The sequence below is a fragment of the Dasypus novemcinctus genome, chromosome 26 (genome assembly GCF_030445035.2).
Source record: "Dasypus novemcinctus isolate mDasNov1 chromosome 26, mDasNov1.1.hap2, whole genome shotgun sequence".
In the NCBI taxonomy this organism is placed as follows: Eukaryota; Metazoa; Chordata; class Mammalia; order Cingulata; family Dasypodidae; genus Dasypus; species Dasypus novemcinctus.
Genome location: NC_080698.1, coordinates 40,636,030 through 40,654,680, shown reverse-complemented (window position 1 = coordinate 40,654,680; position 18,651 = coordinate 40,636,030). Strand labels below are relative to the sequence as shown.

The 18,651-nt window shown below is 36.8% G+C and overlaps 1 protein-coding gene across 2 annotated transcripts in view; it reads left to right on the top strand.

The window, feature by feature from the left end:
* Positions 1-828: 828 nt before the first annotated feature.
* CRBN (cereblon) overlaps positions 829-18,651 on the top strand; it is a 23,573-nt gene continuing 5,750 nt past the window's right edge. Inside the window, exons 1-5 of one of the 2 annotated variants that reach the window (XM_012521422.4) lie at positions 829-939; positions 4,869-4,975; positions 5,626-5,828; positions 6,646-6,795; positions 11,021-11,180. In XM_012521422.4, coding sequence (XP_012376876.1) covers positions 873-939; positions 4,869-4,975; positions 5,626-5,828; positions 6,646-6,795; positions 11,021-11,180 — 687 coding nt within the window. In that variant the 5' untranslated portion in view covers positions 829-872. The remainder of the gene's footprint in view (positions 940-4,868; positions 4,976-5,625; positions 5,829-6,645; positions 6,796-11,020; positions 11,181-18,651) is intronic. The other variant, XM_012521423.4, reaches the window with a different exon arrangement.

The window sequence follows — 18,651 nt, the reverse complement described above, 5'->3', positions numbered from 1 at the left end:
TTAAAAATAACTTCAGATTCATTGTTATCCCTAGAGCAATGCAGCTCTTTCTCTCACACACCCCCACCACCATCATTTTATTTCATTTAAAGACTTTTCCGTTTTCTTCTGCTGAAAAAGTTATGTTTAAAATACACTAAAAAAACTTTTGTCCACTCTCCAAAATAAAAATGTCAGCAGTCACTACGCTACCACCATAATAGAATTGTTTGCATATTTTAGTTTGGTTCCCACTACATAACGACCTATTTTTACTGAATAGGCTAGTCCGACCCTTTTGCTCTGTGGTCAATCCTAGGCATTTTTCTATTTTGCTTAATCATCATTTCGAGCATGTGTTTCTGATTAATACAGTAACTTTAGAATATACTTAGAAACTACTGGAAAGTTTTGAAAATAAAATCAGTCTTCACATACATATTTCTTATTCGAAAAATTGGAAGTGATGCTGTACAAACAGGTTTCTGTTTGTTTCCCGCTCCTTTTGTTTAAACTCGAGATGGAGACTAAAAAGCTGAGCCTCAGCTTCCCTATATGTGATACTTCATGATTAGATGAGACAATTCACACAACGGGCTGGAGCGAGGTGAGGGCTCTGGGATGGGCGCCGCGGGCCCTAGGTATCCCCCCTCCCGCGGCAGCGGTCGCGGTGCCCGCCCGTGGCTGAGCCAGCATCCCAGTCAACGCTCCTCCCGCGTCACGCACCACTTCCAGATCCCGCCTGCCCGCCGCCGTCTGCCCGCAGCGGCCGCCAGAGGGCGCTGTGACCCCCGTGCGCGGCGGCGGCGCGGCGCGGGCCCGCCCCCCGCGACCCCGGCGTCAGCGCGATCCCGGCGCCGCCCTGTCCCAGCTTCCTTAGCGGGTAAACAGACATGGCCGGCGAGGGAGACCCGCAGGACGCTGCGCACAACATGGGGAACCACCTGCCGCTCCTGCCTGGTAAACGCCCGGGGTCCTGCCCCGGCGGCGGGAGCGGGGCGGAAGCCCGGAGCCGCGGGTGGAGGGAGGCGGGCCGCGCGGGCGTGGGACGCGGGGCGCCGAGGCCGTGCGGGCCCCGCGGCTCCGCACCTGGAAGTCGGGCCCCTGGCCTGCGACAGAGTCCTGGTGCATCTCTTGCTTGCTCGGTTGCCCGGGGCTGTGGGCGAGAATGTAGCGAGGGTGTTCGTTCCCGGGGGGCAGGGATCCCGTTCTCTTCATCCACCGTGTGTCCTGTGCTTGGCCAAGAAAACCCTGTGAAACTGCGGGGAACGTGTGGGACCGGGTCAGGTTTGCAGCCGTTACTTCTTGGATTTCTCTTTAACAAGAGTGACAGCTAACATGCAGTGAGAGCTCAGCACGTGACAAGCCCTGCAATAAGTGCTTTGCATGCATTTCTCGGTTTACTCCTTTCCACATCACTATTCTGATCCCGATTTGGTTGGTGAGAATTGATTGGCAGAGGAGTTAAGTGACTCGCGCAAGGTCACACGGTTGTAAAGCGGCTTGCAGAGCCAGAACCCCAACTCGGGTTTGCCTGACAACATACCGGTGTCTCTAAACCACTTACTGCCGAGGTAGTATTCGTCTGTTTTTCTCAGGGATGTCGTTTAAAAAGCATTCCTGAGATACTCAGCAGTGTGATAATAAATTCAGTTTTCTCTTTCCTTTGTGTTTTGTGAAAATGTAGACCTTGGCCTTGTGTTGGAGACACTGAACAGGAAAAAGGCATGAAATAATTGCACAAACTTTTCATGGAAAATTATAAACAAAAAATGCTTCCCAGGAGATATATTAGCCAAAGTGAGGCTATTAACTGAGTCCTTTCACTGAGTGCCAGGCTATGTGGTAGGTGTTGGGGAGATATTAAAAGGTGTGACACAAAATCTCGTACTTGAGGAGGTTAATAATCTAGGTGGTGCAGCTTAGATAACTAGCAGAAGGCAGATCAGTTAGGGCCAGATGAGTAGATGTTATTGTGGTCCTTCAGAGGGAGGGACTGGCCAACAGTGGGAGAAATAGGAGAAAAGCTTTGTGAGAGGGGAATCTGGAGACTTCCGAACGCATATGCATGGTATATGGTTGTGGAAGAAGTAGCTTAGGTCTAAGTTGTTGTGGAGCTTGCGTCTCTTGCCAGTGTGGTTTGGAGGGTTTCCTGTGGGTTGCCAAGAGACAGGTGCAGGTTTCAGGCAGTTGCCTAGAAAAGCCATGCTTTGAGGATTAATTTGTCCACTGGTAACAGAATGGATTGGAGGAGGAGGAAACTGAATGTTTGCCCACCATATAGGTGGTACCATTTTTATAAAGTAAACCATAGTCAAAGTCTGGTGGTTTCTCAAACCAACGCAGCTGACTTGATGTAAAGCTAAGTGTGTCAGCCTTCAACTGAAGAGCTGAGCTGCCTTTTCAGTCTTCAGTCCCACTCTTTATGTCCCAAATCTAGTGTTTCAGGAAAGATCGGACATAGAAGAGAAAAGATACCAATGTTCTGTTGGCATTCACGTGGTGCTCCTGCGTGCGATGAGTCATCAGACTTCAGCTTGGTAGCTCTGAACAGTATGTGTGTTTTGTCAAGAAAAATCAGAAGTGAAAGGGCCCAAAGATGTTTTTGATATAATAATAATTTCCCAACTCATATTTTATTTGTAAAAGAATACTGGATGGTGCCTAAGTCCATGTAATATAAGTAGTTTTGAAGAATAAGCCTTTTTAAGTGCTAAGGAAATATTTACTATTTAAGATGGAAGCAATCTGTCCCAAACAAAATATAATAGGTAAACATTGCTGAGTTGGGAGAAGTAGGTATTAGCCATATTTTTAGTATTTTCAGGCAATTAGAGACTAGAAGACCTTTTTAATTAGAAGTAAAAACAGTGAAAATGTAATTTGTAAAAATATGAATTCCAGTCTTTAGGTTTATAGGTGATCATTTAGACTCTGGTAAAGGGAAGAATAACAATAAAGTGAGTTTCTCCACAGGGAGAATGAAAGTCATGCTGTCAGTTGTAAATACAAGGAATTACGTTCAAAATTTTTTTCTCATCTGCTTAGATTTTTTTTATTACCTTTTGGTTGGAACCACTGATCAAGTGAAACTAAAATGTTCTTAGGAAAAATTTTGTGTAATGTTTTAGACCATTGGCAGTTTTAATATAAGTTGAAACAATTATGTTCTCTCTGACAAAGCCTTATCTATAGGAATTCATAAGAATTAGTACAAAGTCCAAGGTAGTTCACATATTAAATAATATTTGTGTTTTCAGTCAGGGTAGTTTGATTTCAATAATGGTATGTACAAAGAAAAAACTATTTTGTAGTGATAGTTTATTTGGAAATTTATTTGGGGCAGTTAAACATACATGAATTGTGAGACTGGAAATGAGATTCAGGAAATTCGTGGTTGAACTTCTCAACCTTGGCATTATCGACATTGTGGGCCAGCGAATTCTTTGTTGTGGGGGCTGTCCTGTGCACTGGAAGATGTTCAGCAGCATCCTGGCTTCTACCCACTAGATGCCAGTAGCACCCCTCTAGTGCACAACCAATGTCTTTAGACATTTCCAAATGTCCCCTTGGGGGGAGGAGCAAAACTACCCCTGGTTGAGAATCACTGGTCTAGGCTAGGAAATTTACCCATGGCCACGGCAAAAAGATTGGACCACCACATAATAGAAAAGCTCAGTTGTATAGCTTTTTCTAACCTTAATTGATAGTATAAGCAAATAGTTTTGATTCATCATCCCTATTATTAGTAACATCAGGCTTTTAAGGAAAATCTATTTAACTTTCATAATTTACAATATGTGTGTGGAGAAGAAAGCCTCTAAGGCATTTCTTTAAAAATGTTTTTTTAATGTTTCATGCCAACTTTATTTTAAAATTTAACATTATAAGCAAAATGTATATGAAAATGATGCCAGACATTTCATTTTTAAATAGTGTAGTAACAGCCATGGAAGGGGTATAACTAGAAAAATGCTGTGAAGTTCTTTCTGCAAGCTTATATATAACATCTTTTTTTTTTTCAATTTTAATTCCTAACCCCTTAAATGTGTGTGGGCTGTGCTTAATGATTTGTTTCCAAAGAGTACTAAATGGAAAAGGGACCAAAGTAACTTTACAGTGGAGAAACCTGAGAAACACTACCTCAGCCGGGTGGTCACGGCTGATATCAGCAGTGCTAAGTTACGGTGGTTGTATGCACCTCTGATGTGATGTGATGTGATGTGATGTGACGACGTGAATGACACTTTGCCTTAGTGAGCCTCCTTCCCAGAACACTTAGCACCACTCTAATCATGAGGGGGAAAAAATCAAAGAAATCCCAGTTGAGGGACACTATACAAAGTACCTGTCAAACTCATCAAAAACAAGGTCTGAGAAACTGCCACACCCCAGAGGAGGTTAAGGAGACATGATGACTAAATGTAATGTGGTATTCTGGATGGGATCCTGGAACAGGAAAAGGACATTAAGGAAAAATTAAGGAAGGCAAAAATAAAATGAGGAAGTTTAGTTAATAGTAATGTACCAATGCTGGTTCATAATTGTGCCAAAAGTACCCCAGTAATATAAGATATATATATAGAGAAGATGGATGTGGGATATATAAGAACTTTGTACTATCTTTGCAGCTATTCTGTAAATCTAAACTATTCTAAAATTTAAAGTTGGTTTTAAAAAAATAATCAGTGGCAGAGCCCAGCATCTAACCCGGCCTCTACTGGCTGTCACTTCACAGTGCTTTAGAGATTACCAAATGTGTGTAGTGTTGGCAAGAACCCGTCTTCTCAAGGGCCTGGCATCCTCAGGAATGAACTGTTTGAAAGGGAACATGCATGTTGACATTTTCATGCATTTAGTTTTGTTCTTATAATATTCTACTTTCACAGCAGAGAGTGAGGAAGAAGATGAAATGGAAGTTGAAGACCAGGATAGCAAAGAAGCCAAAAAACCAAATATCATAAATTTTGACACCAGTCTGCCAACATCACATACAGTATGTAATTTAGCAACAGATCTAATGTAATAGATATACATTTAACTATAGATGAAGTACTTAAAAGCAACTGACTGATTTTAGCATTTCTAGATGTTATCTCACACCAGAAATTATGGATGAGGACCTTGGCTATTTGCTAATAGATAAACATGCTTAACTAGAATTTGTAAGTAGCTTAATAAACTTAATATACCGTGCCCTGGTGTAATTCTCTGAGAAATTGTCACTTTCCTTATGGTTGCTAATAATTGGTCTACTAAATAAAGTACTTTTATTCTCTGTTACTCCTAGGCACTGTGGTGTTACTTAATACATTAATATTTTATACCTGTCATTTGTGATGTTTTGGACATAGATATGTTACCTTAGTCAATAAAATAACTTTAAAAAATGCTCTTGAATTCATGTGTGTGGGAAAGATTTTTCACGAAACTCTGGAAATTCTACTTCTGAGATTTAAAATTAGATTTTTACATGGGATGTTTATGTTTATTATTTAAATAAATATTTGTATGCTCTGTTGTACCCTCTGATTATTTCTTTTAATTTGATTTGCTCTTTAGTTTGTTGAACTTTCATTTTTATTACGTATATATTATTATATATAATGGTATTGTACATATATGTGTGTGTGTGTTCTTAAATAGTATCTGGGCGCTGATATGGAAGAATTTCATGGCAGGACTTTGCATGATGATGACAGCTGTCAGGTGATTCCAGTTCTGCCACAGGTGATGATGATCTTGATTCCTGGGCAGACATTACCTCTTCAGCTTTTTAGCCCTCAAGAAGTCAGTATGGTGCGGAATTTAATCCAGAAGGATAGAACCTTTGCAGTTCTTGCATACAGGTAAAATATTAGAGTAAATTTAATTAACACAGCCCTCTCATGTGTAGTCACACCAGAGGTCATTGTTGAAGCCAAAGCGGAGTATTATTCTGCATGTACTGGAGGTTAGGTAAAAATGTGAGGTAAAGACGTTTTTTTTTTGATTAAAAGTGCAAGTTGGAATGTTCTGTTATTTTCATTACCATCTAAATCAGACGTTTACCTTCACAAACAATTGTACTTTCTGGTATTTGAAAAAATTTTAATCAGTAATAGAAAACATTTTTAAAGTCTTATTTTCAAGAACTGTCTTTATTTAAAGAGAAAGAGGCCTTTTACATTTTAATGAAAAGGCTTACTTTTCCAATAGAGTGGCGGCTTCTTTCTTGAACTCACGCATTCCACCATTATAGATGGGTGGTATATTAAGGCTGAACTTCACATATCCCATGGCAAAGGGAGGAAATCAGCAGTAGGGGCAGGAAATGAATATAGGAAATTCCCACCCCAGTACATTGCTATTAGAAGAAACAAAAATGGTCAAAGAAGTGAAAGAAGGTTTGGCCTGGGAAATGAGAGTTTGAGCCTCTTTTAGTCCCAGATCATTTTCAGTGACTAGAAATCTTTTATGTTCCTAAACTTACTCTTAATTTGCACTTCCTGAAGCCTCCTTGTATATCTAATTCCCTATCTGATTTAAAAATAAATAAAATTATAATAGCTTTGCAATGAGGACTAATTGCTGTAAATTGTTTTCCCATGTCTTGCTTTTGCCAGCCTTACATATTTAAAAGTCAAATTTTTAAAAATTGTTAACTTTTAAATTTTACCTTGAAAGTAATATACAGGAAAGGGAAGCACAGTTTGGAACAACAGCAGAGATATATGCCTATCGAGAAGAACAGGAATTTGGAATTGAGATAGTGAAAGTGAAAGCAGTTGGAAGACAGAGGTTCAAAGTCCTTGAGCTAAGAACACAGTCAGATGGGTAAGAAATATTGTATTTCTTAAAATTATGTGAACATCTTATAATGAAATGGTTTTCTTTAATTTTTTGTTACATAGACAGTTAACATATTGTGACATTTAACTCATAGATCTCTTTCTCTCAGAAGGTATAGCCCAGTGGTTTTCAAACTGGCTGTGCAACAGAATCACCTGGAGCTTGAGGCCCAACCTCATCTCTCCCTCCCCAAATATTTTGCCTGGGGTGGGGCAGCTGATGTCTCTTGTTTAATGATTCCCAGGTTATTCTAATGTCCATCCAGGTTTGCGAACAGCAGTATAAATCCAAAAGAAAGTGGTATTTGGGATGTGTCTTCTTTGAGACCTCTCTGGGGATAACAAAAAAAGTGGGGAATTGGGCAGTTTGTGAGTTCTCTTGTTTGCTCACTGGGCATTTGTAGTATTCACATCCTTCCCATGATGTTTGTAAGCCATGTTGGTTACATCTACCAACTCCTCTGAGTAATTATATATATTTAGTGCTCATCTCCAGTGCAAATTTTATATCACTTATAAATTTCATTTACATAATAAGTGCTCAGTGAGTGCTTGTTACCTCTGTACCTTGTAAAGAGTAGAAATTCTCTGAATAGACTGAGCAGTTACTCATTTTGGCACAATTCCTACAGGATTTTCCCCAAGTTCTAGGAATACTAAACTTATTTTTTAAAAATTAAAAATCCAGTTCATCTTTAGACTCTTATATTCTTTTAAAAAAAAAAACTTTATATACAAAAACATTTTTCCTTATCATTGCGTGTTATTTCTTAAGGCAGTGGTTCTCAACACTGGCACATAAGAATCACTTGTGAAGTCTTATAAAGCTAAAGAGTCTTGGGTTCCACCCCAGTCCTAGTGAATTGGTTTCTGACCTCTAGAGAGTTGAAAATCTCATCAGATCTCTCTGTTGCACAGGTAATATTTTCAGAACACATGGAAGTTTTAGAGCTTTTTATTTTTGTTTTTAAGACTTAAAAAATAGATTGTAACCTGCATGATGGCAGAAATTTTTGTCTATTTGGTTCACATAGTGGGCACTCATAAATATTGAATTAATGAAAATAGAGATGAGTCAGGCAGCCTTTTGGGCTAGGGAAAGTAGGATGGGTGGCTAGAGCCCTCGGGAGGGCAGGGTGTTTGATTCTTCTTTCCTTTCCTTATACTCCCCGCCCCCCCACCCACCCAGAAAATTCTCTCTATGCAAATCCCTCATGGCATTTAGCACATTGTACTGTCATCATAGGACTGTCCTTCTCCCCCAGTAGATGAAGTTCTGTCGGTGATTTTTTTTTTATTGTACACAAGATGGCAGTAGTCCATTTACTCTGAAAACAGGTCATCAAACTGATAGGACTGGAAGAGACTTGGAGAAAGGGCACATTCTCTCTAGTATTCCATAAACCCACCATTAAGACCTCACACAAATGTGAGCCTGTCTTAATTTAAAAGTCCTCCCTGGAATGAAATTTCTCTCACTGCCACTGTGGTCCGTTAACTACCTTTCCTAGAAATGGTGAGAAAGAAGAAACATTGGAGCCAATCTAGTGCACTGTACCTTTTTTTTTTTCCCCAAATAAAGAAACCAAGTACTGGAAGGATTAAGTAATTTGCCTAAAGTCACAGGCTAGTAAATGTCAGAACTGGTTGGTCCTAGATCCCCTGACTCCCCAATCTAGTGCTCTCGCCACTGTACCAAAATTCCTTCATAGCACATTTCAAACTCAAGCCAGTTTCTTTTTGTCTAGTCAAGTAGTACTAGATAATTGCCATCTTCTACGTAAACAACACTTTGTGTAAAAAGTATAATGCTGCCTTCCAGAGCCTTTCCTAGGTTCAGAGTCTATCTCTTTTCTGTCTTCTTAACATATGGGAATTTAAAAAATATTTTTTTAGTAAAAAGAGATAAGGATATCATTGAATCACTGTAGGTCTCTTCAGAATTTCCTGACCATTTCTTAGTGTATAAAGAGGAAGAAAGGATTAATACTTTAATATGAATTAGAAAAGAAGTCCTCTTAACTATCACAATTGAGTCCAGTATTTGTTAGTCAAAACTAGTTCATTACACCTATAAATCATAAAAAGTTATATACCTTCATTTTAATTTAGGATATATAAATATACTTTCATTCACTCATTTGAGATAAGGTCTTTCCTTGGAATTGTGTCTGCATTGGAGTTGGCAGTAGTTTTTCTTGCATAAACAAACCACTTTCATTTTGCATCATCTATCTACAGTGTATACTTAGTTTTTCTTTAAAGAGAGATTCTACAGATAATCACAAGGCAGTTTGAGTGCAGAAAGAATTCTTCCAGATAATTGCACATTTTTTTTTCTTCCTATTAGATTTGTCTGAACCTAATTTGACAGAAGTTTTTTGTGGCTTAACTGAATGTTCATTGAAGCAGTTTTATTTTTGTACACATATTTCATTGGTTTTTAAAATATATATAAGTGATTTAACTAGAAACACAAAAGCAACTGTCATAAACAGGGAAGAAAGAAAACTAGCTTATATGCTAAAAGCAAAACTGAGCTGCAGGGAGAAGAACTAGCCTTGTGTGTTCAACAGGGTCATGGGAGCCTTGCTTGGTACCACAAAGTATTTCAGATAGCTTGTACTACAGGCACTTTATTAAAATGGTCTTTAAGCTGTTGGTTCAATTCTCAACCTTTATCCTAATGCCATTCACATGAATGTTTTTGTAATACAATAAAATCTTATAGGTAAAGCATAATTCTTGATTTGGTTACTGATAACCTTGAAGAAAATCAGGTTTTTTAAAATTTCTGTAGGATATACTTTTGCCTTAAAATTGTAGTTATCATGTATTTGTGTTTATGAATCAGGTAAGGAAAATTGAGATTTTGTTTTTAATGAGAACTAATACAGGAACATTTGAACATAGCTAAATTTTCTAAGTATTTTTAATGAGCTTGCAGGAATAAAATGTTGTTAATGGAATGAGTCTAATATTGTCATTAAGTTAAACCTAGATATTTTCAGACTCACTTAGCTTTTTTCACTTAATAAGTAGAAATACAAGAGTTTCATTCCTAACTTTCTGTAAGTCGAAACAGTGGTTCGTAGAAAAGACCACTTTAGAAGTCTTAAACATATGTAATATTGATTCAGAGTTTGATATAACCCTGTCAGAGTTCTGTTCCAACATTTTATTGTGCTGGTATAGTCTGCATTTCAGAAGGTCTTCTCTAAGAGGCATAATACCTTAAAAAATGTGCATGTTTGTACAGCCTACCTGCTGATATTATGATAAAGTGCTTGAAATTATGATACCACATTTTGGAAATGATGATTTTCCTTATGAGAGATTAGATTAAAAGTTTTAAAAATATGAATATTTTAATTTCTTAGCATATTCAAGTTACTTTTTGTAAGGGGAGGAAAAGGAATGCACTTAGAAACAAAGGTTAATCTTAATATTAACTCATCTATGTGAGTGGGTTCTTGATTTTCTTTTCAGTTCTCTACCTTCTCTTCAGGTTAGATGATTTTTGGGAAAGAGAGGTACAAGGGTCTGGAAGTATAAGTGGGGGAAATGGGAGGGGTGGGGTATCTTAAGAATTTACAAATTAATTTAGAATTACTAAGATAAGCTGTAGTTGGTTATGTGTTGGTTTTTGTTGGTTTTATTTTGTTTTTTGAGGTACCAGGGCCAGGGATTGAACTTGAGACCTCGTACATGAGAAGCTGGTCTCAACCACTGAGCTACAATGGCTCCTCTGAGTTGGTTTTTTCTTTTGCTTGCTTGTTTGTTTTTGTTGTTTTTTTAGGAGGCACTGCAGTACGAACCCAGGACCCTGTACATACGAAGCAGGCACTCAACCACTTGAGCTACATTTGCTCCCCATGCGTTGTTTTTTAAAAATATAGGTTCCTGGATTTATCTAAAATGTAAAAATCTCCCTTTCCATTCCTCAGTGGGAATAAATCTCCATACCTTAGATTATCTTTGGTTTTAACTTTCATATGATTTATGAAATAGAGAATTTTCTGAATATTTCTTCTCTCTTAAGGTCAGCATTTGATAGATGTGTTTACAAAAGAAAACTCTGAAATTTGAATACATTTTAAAAAGAAAATGTTGAAACTCAGTATTTAAAATGATCCTCATTGTTTAGAAACTTATGGTTTGAGTTACTTTATCTTAAAAATGAACACCATGCTTGGTTCTCTTCATTTTAGAATCCAGCAAGCTAAAGTGCAAATTCTCCCTGAATGTGTGTTGCCTTCAACCATGTCTGCAGTTCAGTTAGAATCTCTCAATAAGTGCCAGATATTTCCTTCAAAACCTGTCTCATGGGAAGACCAGTATTCATATAAATGGTGGCAGAAATACCAGAAGGTGAGAAACTAATTTTTTATGAATCTTCAAAAAATTAAGATAGGTTGCTTTTTCCTGTTTTAAGAATGAAATGTAAACAACACTGATAATTCATTCCCCAGACACCTTCTGTGGCACACTCTCTAGCTGAGTCTGATCATAACAGGAGCTTCTAAAAATTTCATAGGCAGCAGTTTAGGTAAAATCAATGTGCAAAGCAATAAAAATGTTGCACAATAATAAGGTATTCTTGTTTATCAACTATGTATTGACTAATAGCTTGTGATTTTTTTTATTCTACAGCAATCTCTTGCTATACTATGATCACATCACATTTTTGGTCCTTGAACCATAAGCACATCACCTTAAAGAAGGGGGAGAATTAGTTTGGGGTACCACAGAGTAGTAGGAGAGTACATTTTACCTCTTTCAGGTCCCTAGAGAAAAACATTTTAATTATCTTTTTGTAAAACACTACTGACTTCACAAAAATTGGTTTGAGGTTAGGTGTTCTCTTTAAAAGTAGTGGTTGTTTTGGCATTAATTCTTGTATATATCCTTTTGGTCTAGATTATTCTTTCTCTCTTAAGAAACAAATTGAAGTCTGTTTTTACTCATTTGTGAGAGTAAAATAAATAAAAGTATTTATGATTTCTGCCAAAAGGAACAGATTAGTGCTTTCTAAATTTAGAATAAAATTGACCTTTTGAGGTTTATCTTTTAAAAATATGTAAAAACAGTTTCCTTTGTAATCTTAAAAATCTTGCCTTAGTCATCCATTATTCTTTGTCATGTAGAAAAGTGAGGGCTTTAAATTTTGGTGTAAGTTAGTATAAGATCCTAATTTGATTTAAATTGGTATAGATTATTCATAGGGAGTCTCATACAGTAGTCAGTATCACTGCTTTTAATATTTTACAGAGTTCCTCCAGTTTTCCAAGAGACTCTGTGCAGGGTGGCACTTGATGGGCCTCACGCTCCTGTCTGGTTGGGTGTCTGTAGTCTTCTTGGTCTGGTTATTCTGTATAACAGCTGGCCGTCTGTTCGTGGGATAATGTGTGTTTTAATTAGTGTTTCCAACAACATTCTAATAAGAAAGCTGTAATTAAACTGTTTAAAGATTCCCAAACAACCCTGGAACTAATAATTTTGATGGTTTAACAATACTGATACTGCCTTAAGTTTGTAGACAACTTTTGTACTGCTCTGCAGTATTCTTTTGTTAAATCCGATACAGACATTTTAAATATACTTTTACCCTTGTTTCTTTTGACAATAGCAGAGCAGAAAATTTTGCTTTCAGTCATTTTAAATAAAACTGTGGAAATATATGTGTTGAAGATAGTTTGTCAGCATGTGGGCTTCAAGGAGTGGCTGTGAAATTTATGAACTAAAAATCCGAAGGACCGCTTTTCTTATGTCTTTGACGTACTACTTACTGTTAGTTCTATGTATAGGAAAAAAACATCTATTCTAGATTAATGAAAATTTACCAGAATCCATCTAGATTATCTTACTTGTATTGCATTTTAAAACAATCAGTTCAGTAAGTTATTTAGTGCCTAATTGTATGTTAAAAACTGAGGTATGTGGTAAGGTGCTTGAAATTGATGCTCCCTGTATGTCATTTCCATATTTAGAAAGTTATGTATTTCAGTCACTGGATATTTTTTTCCAAGAGGTTTTAAGTATTTTGATTTATAGCACAGTTTTTTTTTCCCATCAAGATTGGTTGTTTAAAAAGTCTTAACCATTTAAAAATCTTAAATTAATTCTTCTTTGCAAAGTTCCAAGCATAGGGTAAATGATTGTCGTTAATTCATGACTTAGCATGTTCAACTAGTTCTGCATCCTGCCCACAGGGTCTTGCGGTCTTAAACCTGAACTTGTGTTTAGCAAATGTAACTGCTTTTTTAACTTTAATTTTTGTTTGTATTACTTATTAAATTCTTCCTACTCTGTGTTTAAAGCACCTCAACTTGTTCACATTGAATTCAGAATTAACCTTTTGCAACTGGGTTGTCACTGGCTCATCAAGATGAGGGAAAAATACCTGCAATGACCAAGGAAGCCCATATTTGTTTGGGACTCAATCTTCTGGCCTTTCCTGACTATCTTATTTCTCTAGTCATCCTGGGCTCTCAAACATTTGCCCTCAGTTGTTTCCCTATTCAGAGTTGGCAAGGACTAAAGAGAAGTTGCTAAGATGCTAAGGAACGAATGAGAAAAGCATGAGAGTGTTTAGGTGACAAAAGTGCCTTCATCCTATGTTTGTTTTTATGGCAGTACCAGGGATTGAACCCCAGACCTCATTCATGGGAAGCTGGCACTCAGCCACTTGAGCTACATCTGCTCCTCATCCCATGTTTTTTTTTTTTTAAATGAGGGTTCCCTTGTTTAAACTTTGAGTAGAATTTCTTAAACTCTGAAATTTGAGATCTAGTTTACTAGACCAAGAAAAATTACTAGCTGATCTCTTTTGGACTCCAGATGACCTACAAACTCTGTTCCACTTCAGATATACCACTGAGAAACCATTCTGTGTGCATCAGAAAGTGTAATCTAGCACAGGGAAAGGGAAGGGCAGATGTCGTTGGTGGGAACTCCACATGCACTTGGTCGCCAGTACCATCTCAGGGACTGGATTATATAACCGCTTCTTCTTGTCTTTAGATTATCTAGGGCTTGATTCACTCCTCACTTGGAGTTTGCTCCCATCTGATTCATGTCCAACCGTGATCTGAAGTTGTGCATAAATGTGTTTTATTCCATGTATCTCCATGTCTGAGAAATGGTTAAGGTGGTCCTAGTTGGGAGATGCTTAGATGAGTCTAAACTAACTCATGGTAATCCAGGTTGCATGTAGTCTACCTGAGATGTATTTAATCTTGAAACTGATTGCACACACCTCTCAACATTAGCCATTGAGAACTAAATGTCTCCTGGCATAAAATAAAAATTATTTAAGCTTCCAGAATTGTTCCTGTGTAATCTTCCATTCTGACAAGGGAGCGTTTGGGAGGATTGAACATAATAAGTTCCTAATGATTAAGGAAGCAAGCCAGTATAATCAGGAAGCACTCTTCCAAAACCATCTTCCATCCAAAGGCCTTCTTTGTTCTGTGATTTGGTCTTTGAATTTCATTTTTATTAATCCAACACAGTACCTTTCTCTTTTCACCAAATTTACTATACAGGGATTCTCTCGGAAGTAAAGAATTTTTTTCTTTTTAAGCTAGCGTATGTCTTAAATGTTTTTAAATGCACTCCCTACTAGCCAGGATTATCTGCTTGTCCTCTTGTAAAGCCCTACTATGTTAATCCGTCAGAAAATAGTTGAATGTAAAATGTCAAGAGAAATCAAATGTGGAAACAAATAGATATTCAGAAAATTATTGGTGCTCATCTGTCTAGCTGCTGCTGAATTTATAAGCCTTTAGTTGTTCCTGCCTATGATATAGAGCTGGGCGGAACTGAGCCAGAGCTTTTTATGCTTGGGCTTAAAGGTCAGTTTTTAAGCCCTCTTCCAGAGTTTCTTTATGCAGATACAATTATCCTTATTTCTTTCCTCTTTCTTGTACAAAAGGATACATGGTGTTCTGGACCCATTCTGTCCCTTAACAGTGTATCTTTATCTTATAGGAGATTCTTCATTCTTTCTAAAGCTGCACAATATTCTTTTGTATGGATACACTATAATTTATGTAGCCAGTCTTATACTGATGGGTGCTTGAGTTTGCACTCTTGCTGTCAAACCACATCTGCACTAAATAATGTAGGCAAGTCATTTTTTTATACAGATAAATATATATAATAAAGAGAAGTTGGATTATTGGGTGACAGGGTAAATGCATATGTAAGTTTGACAGATATTCTCAAAGTACCCTACTAAGGAGGTGGTACTTGTTTGTGCCCCCATTATCAGTGTGCCACCACAGCTTCATAGTATGGAATCCAACTGATATTTGCTATTCCGATAAGTGAAATATAGTATCTTAATTATTTTGAAGCATTAATTTGATTTCCTGAATATGGTTGAGGTTTAGCATTTTCTGAGAGCAATTTATATTGCCTTTTCTGTGAATTGTCTTTTCCTATTTTTTGCCCATTTTCCCTGTTGCCTGGTTGATTTTACGTTCTTTTTATATCAGGGTGCTTATCCCTTTGTTTGTAATTAGTGAAATTCCATTTTTCCTAGTTTATCATTTGTCTTTTAACTTTATTTTTGGTGCTTTAAGTTAAATTTTTCTTACATAGTTGAATTTGTCCTTTTTTAAAATTCATTTTGGATTATAAATCATAGCTAGAAATTACTTTCTTGGGCAAGGTTTATGCTGTTATATGGTGTAAAGTATGAATTCAACTTTATTTTTTTTTTCCAGTAAACTTTTGCTTTTTACCTCCTGTCCCACTACCATTTTCAAAAAAGTCCATGTTTTTGCCTACTGATTTAATGTGCCATCTTCATTATAGACCAAATTCATTTTATTTTTCTTCTGGTCTGTTTCTGCATCACAACCATGCTGTGTAACTGTTGGCAATTTATAATTTGTATAAATAAAATGTCTCCTAAGCTCCTCACCATGTTTCAGTGTTTGCATGGCTACTATTGCTTAACTTCTCTGTATGACCTTTAGAATCTGTTTTTGCCTTGCTTCAGAACAATAGTAGTAGTAGAAAGAGCAATAGCATTTGTTATATATTTTTATATTAAAGAAGAAAAGTCTTTAAACTCTTAGGCTCTGTGCAGTTGGGGGCTCCCTTTGGACAGAGAAGTGATTTCCCTGGCATATGTCTAATATATACGTATTTGTTTATCCCTCATTAGCTTATAAACCCCTCAGGAACATGCAAGAGATTTTCCTTCCAACCCAGTTCTTAGCACCAAATAGGGATTTAGTAAATGACAGGAGAAAACAAAAGTCAACAGCTTTTGAATTATTTCGATAAATTATTTTTATCATTTACATTGCTGATTGTGATAGGATTTAGCATAATAAAAAAAAACCCTGAGGTCCCTATGTGAATGAAATCGATGGTAATGATTTACTATTTGTATTTAGCCTTTCATATTACCCTTCCGATTTCTTTGCACTTCAAGGACCCATTTAAGTGGAGTTCCACATTTTTTGAACACTCTACCTTGTTGGAGGCAAAGGTGAAACCATAGTTATGAGGCTTGAAAAACAGAAGAATGTGATGGATAACCAGGAGGTAATTCATTTTAAGGGCCTTTATGCCTGCTTTCAGTAGTAAATCCTGTCCCCAGAGTGACTACTACCTCACTGGAGAATCAGCCATCGATCACTAATAAGTGCCTAAACTTTTTGGCTAGTGTAAAATTTTCCTGAAGTATATGTTTTATTAAGTAAATCATGGTTGGTATACTTGAAGAATGCCTATAAATTGAAAGGACTTTTCTTTAGTTTAACTAGCTATAAGATAGGAACCTCTCCTAATATGCCAGAAAACTAAACGGGACTCTAAATTTGAGGATACTGAAGTAGTTTAAATTCTGGCAGTCGCTCAGTTATGGTAGCTAATCTTTTCATGGTTACTTCTCTTCACTTTGTCTATCTGACTAATATAAAGCACACTATAAATATGAGTAAAGAGTTAAAATGCCTATTTGATTTGTACATAGAACTTTTAGAATCTGTAAGGTTAATCCAGGTAAAGAATTTGAGATATTCTCACTTTAAAAAGTTGGAAACTGAGACACCTGAGGCTATAGCTTGTTCACATTCACAAAATATAGGTAGTGGCAGAGTGAATGGTGACAGCCTTGGCCCAATCCATTGTTCTTCATATACTAGTATGCCATGGTCTAGTCCTTGTATATTATAAATGGGAGGAATTTATTTCTGTTGGAAGAAAGTATTTTGGTTTCTCTTTATGTTGACTTGGGTACCAAAAACATTGCATGTTTTTATACCACAAAAGTGATCATTCTTACTTGTAATATATATTTAAATGACTGAATTGAGAACGTGTCCATTAACCAAGCTGAAACTTTTTCTTGTATCTTTGCCATTTGGTAATTAAATTTGTTGAAATGTACAGACTCCTTTAAGCAAATCCTTGCTATTTACCATTTCAGTTGTGTGACCTTGGACAAGTTATACCATCCTTCTGTGCCTGTTTTCTTATATTTAAAATGGGGTAAATATTCCCAACCTGATAGTATTGCTGTAAGATATGTAAAGTACTTGACACAATGTTAGCAGTTGGCTTTTGCTATTAATGAATATTCAGTTACCTGATGGAGTTGTTAGTATTGTTTTATTCTGTGTGTTTAGCATTAGATTTTTGGTCTAGAAAGCAAAGAACTTATTGCAGAGTACCTTAAGGGTCCTGGGCTGATTGATTCCTCAGGCTTAAATCCCTACCTACGCATGTACTCTGAGGCCATCTCAGATAGTCAGTGGATAGCCTCAAGTAGGATTACATTGAGCCCAAAAAAACCTAATTAAAGAGTCCATTGGTTTGACCTCTCTAGTCCATGGACTAGAGAACAAGAACTAATCTGTCCTCTTCCTTGTAGCAGTTCCTAAAATACTTGAAAAACAATTCCAATGTCTCCTTGAGACAATTCCAAATTAAACATCACTAATGTTTACTCAAGACAGTTTCTGCAGCATCTGGGCCCCTGGCTTTGTTACTAAGTGCCCATTTCTGACCATCACAGGAGAGAGCAGCATGATTGTTCCTTATCCTAAGTTCTAGGGGTTTGGTATCACTAGAGTAGGATTGGGGAGGGGAGTGAGGTAGAGTTACCCAGTACATTGCTTATTTACATATTCTTTTTTAAGTGTGCTACATGCCTGTGTTCCCTATTTCATGCTGTTAATTTGGTCTCTTACACGTGCAAGAGTAGGATCTTCTTTTAATAGTTACATGTTATCTTGCTTTTCTTGTTCCAGTCTAACCTGCTTTTATTAACCCACCTTATTTTCCCTTCTAATTCTATATCATGTGATGTGTCAAACAATAAACATTTCCTTTACAATGAAATTATAAACATTCATACATATGTAGGTTTTGCTTTGCTTTTTGAGGAAAGCACAATTTTTTATATTACGTACTTTTAATAAGCCTTGCTCTTTATTAGTTGCATAGTATTCCCTAGAATGACATATTCTAATTTAATTTCCTTGTTGATATTTAGGTTTTTTCCCAATTTGTAGTAGTGCTGCAATACATCCTTTCAATCATATTTTTGTGTCCTATAGAACATTTGCTTCTCTTTCTGAATTTTGTTTTTGTACATTTTCTTCAGATGAACTTTAGATTCTGCTTCTAAATTCCAATCTCTCATCTTTGGGTACTGACATTATTATTGAATCTTTTCATCACATACTGAAATTCTTTAGTAATTTAAGTATAATTCATATTTTTATATGGCTGTAGATACCTTTTTGTTAAGATCCCAGAGTAAAAACTATTGCAGATTTATAATGACTTTGCCCCTTCCCTGAGTTTTATGAAATGG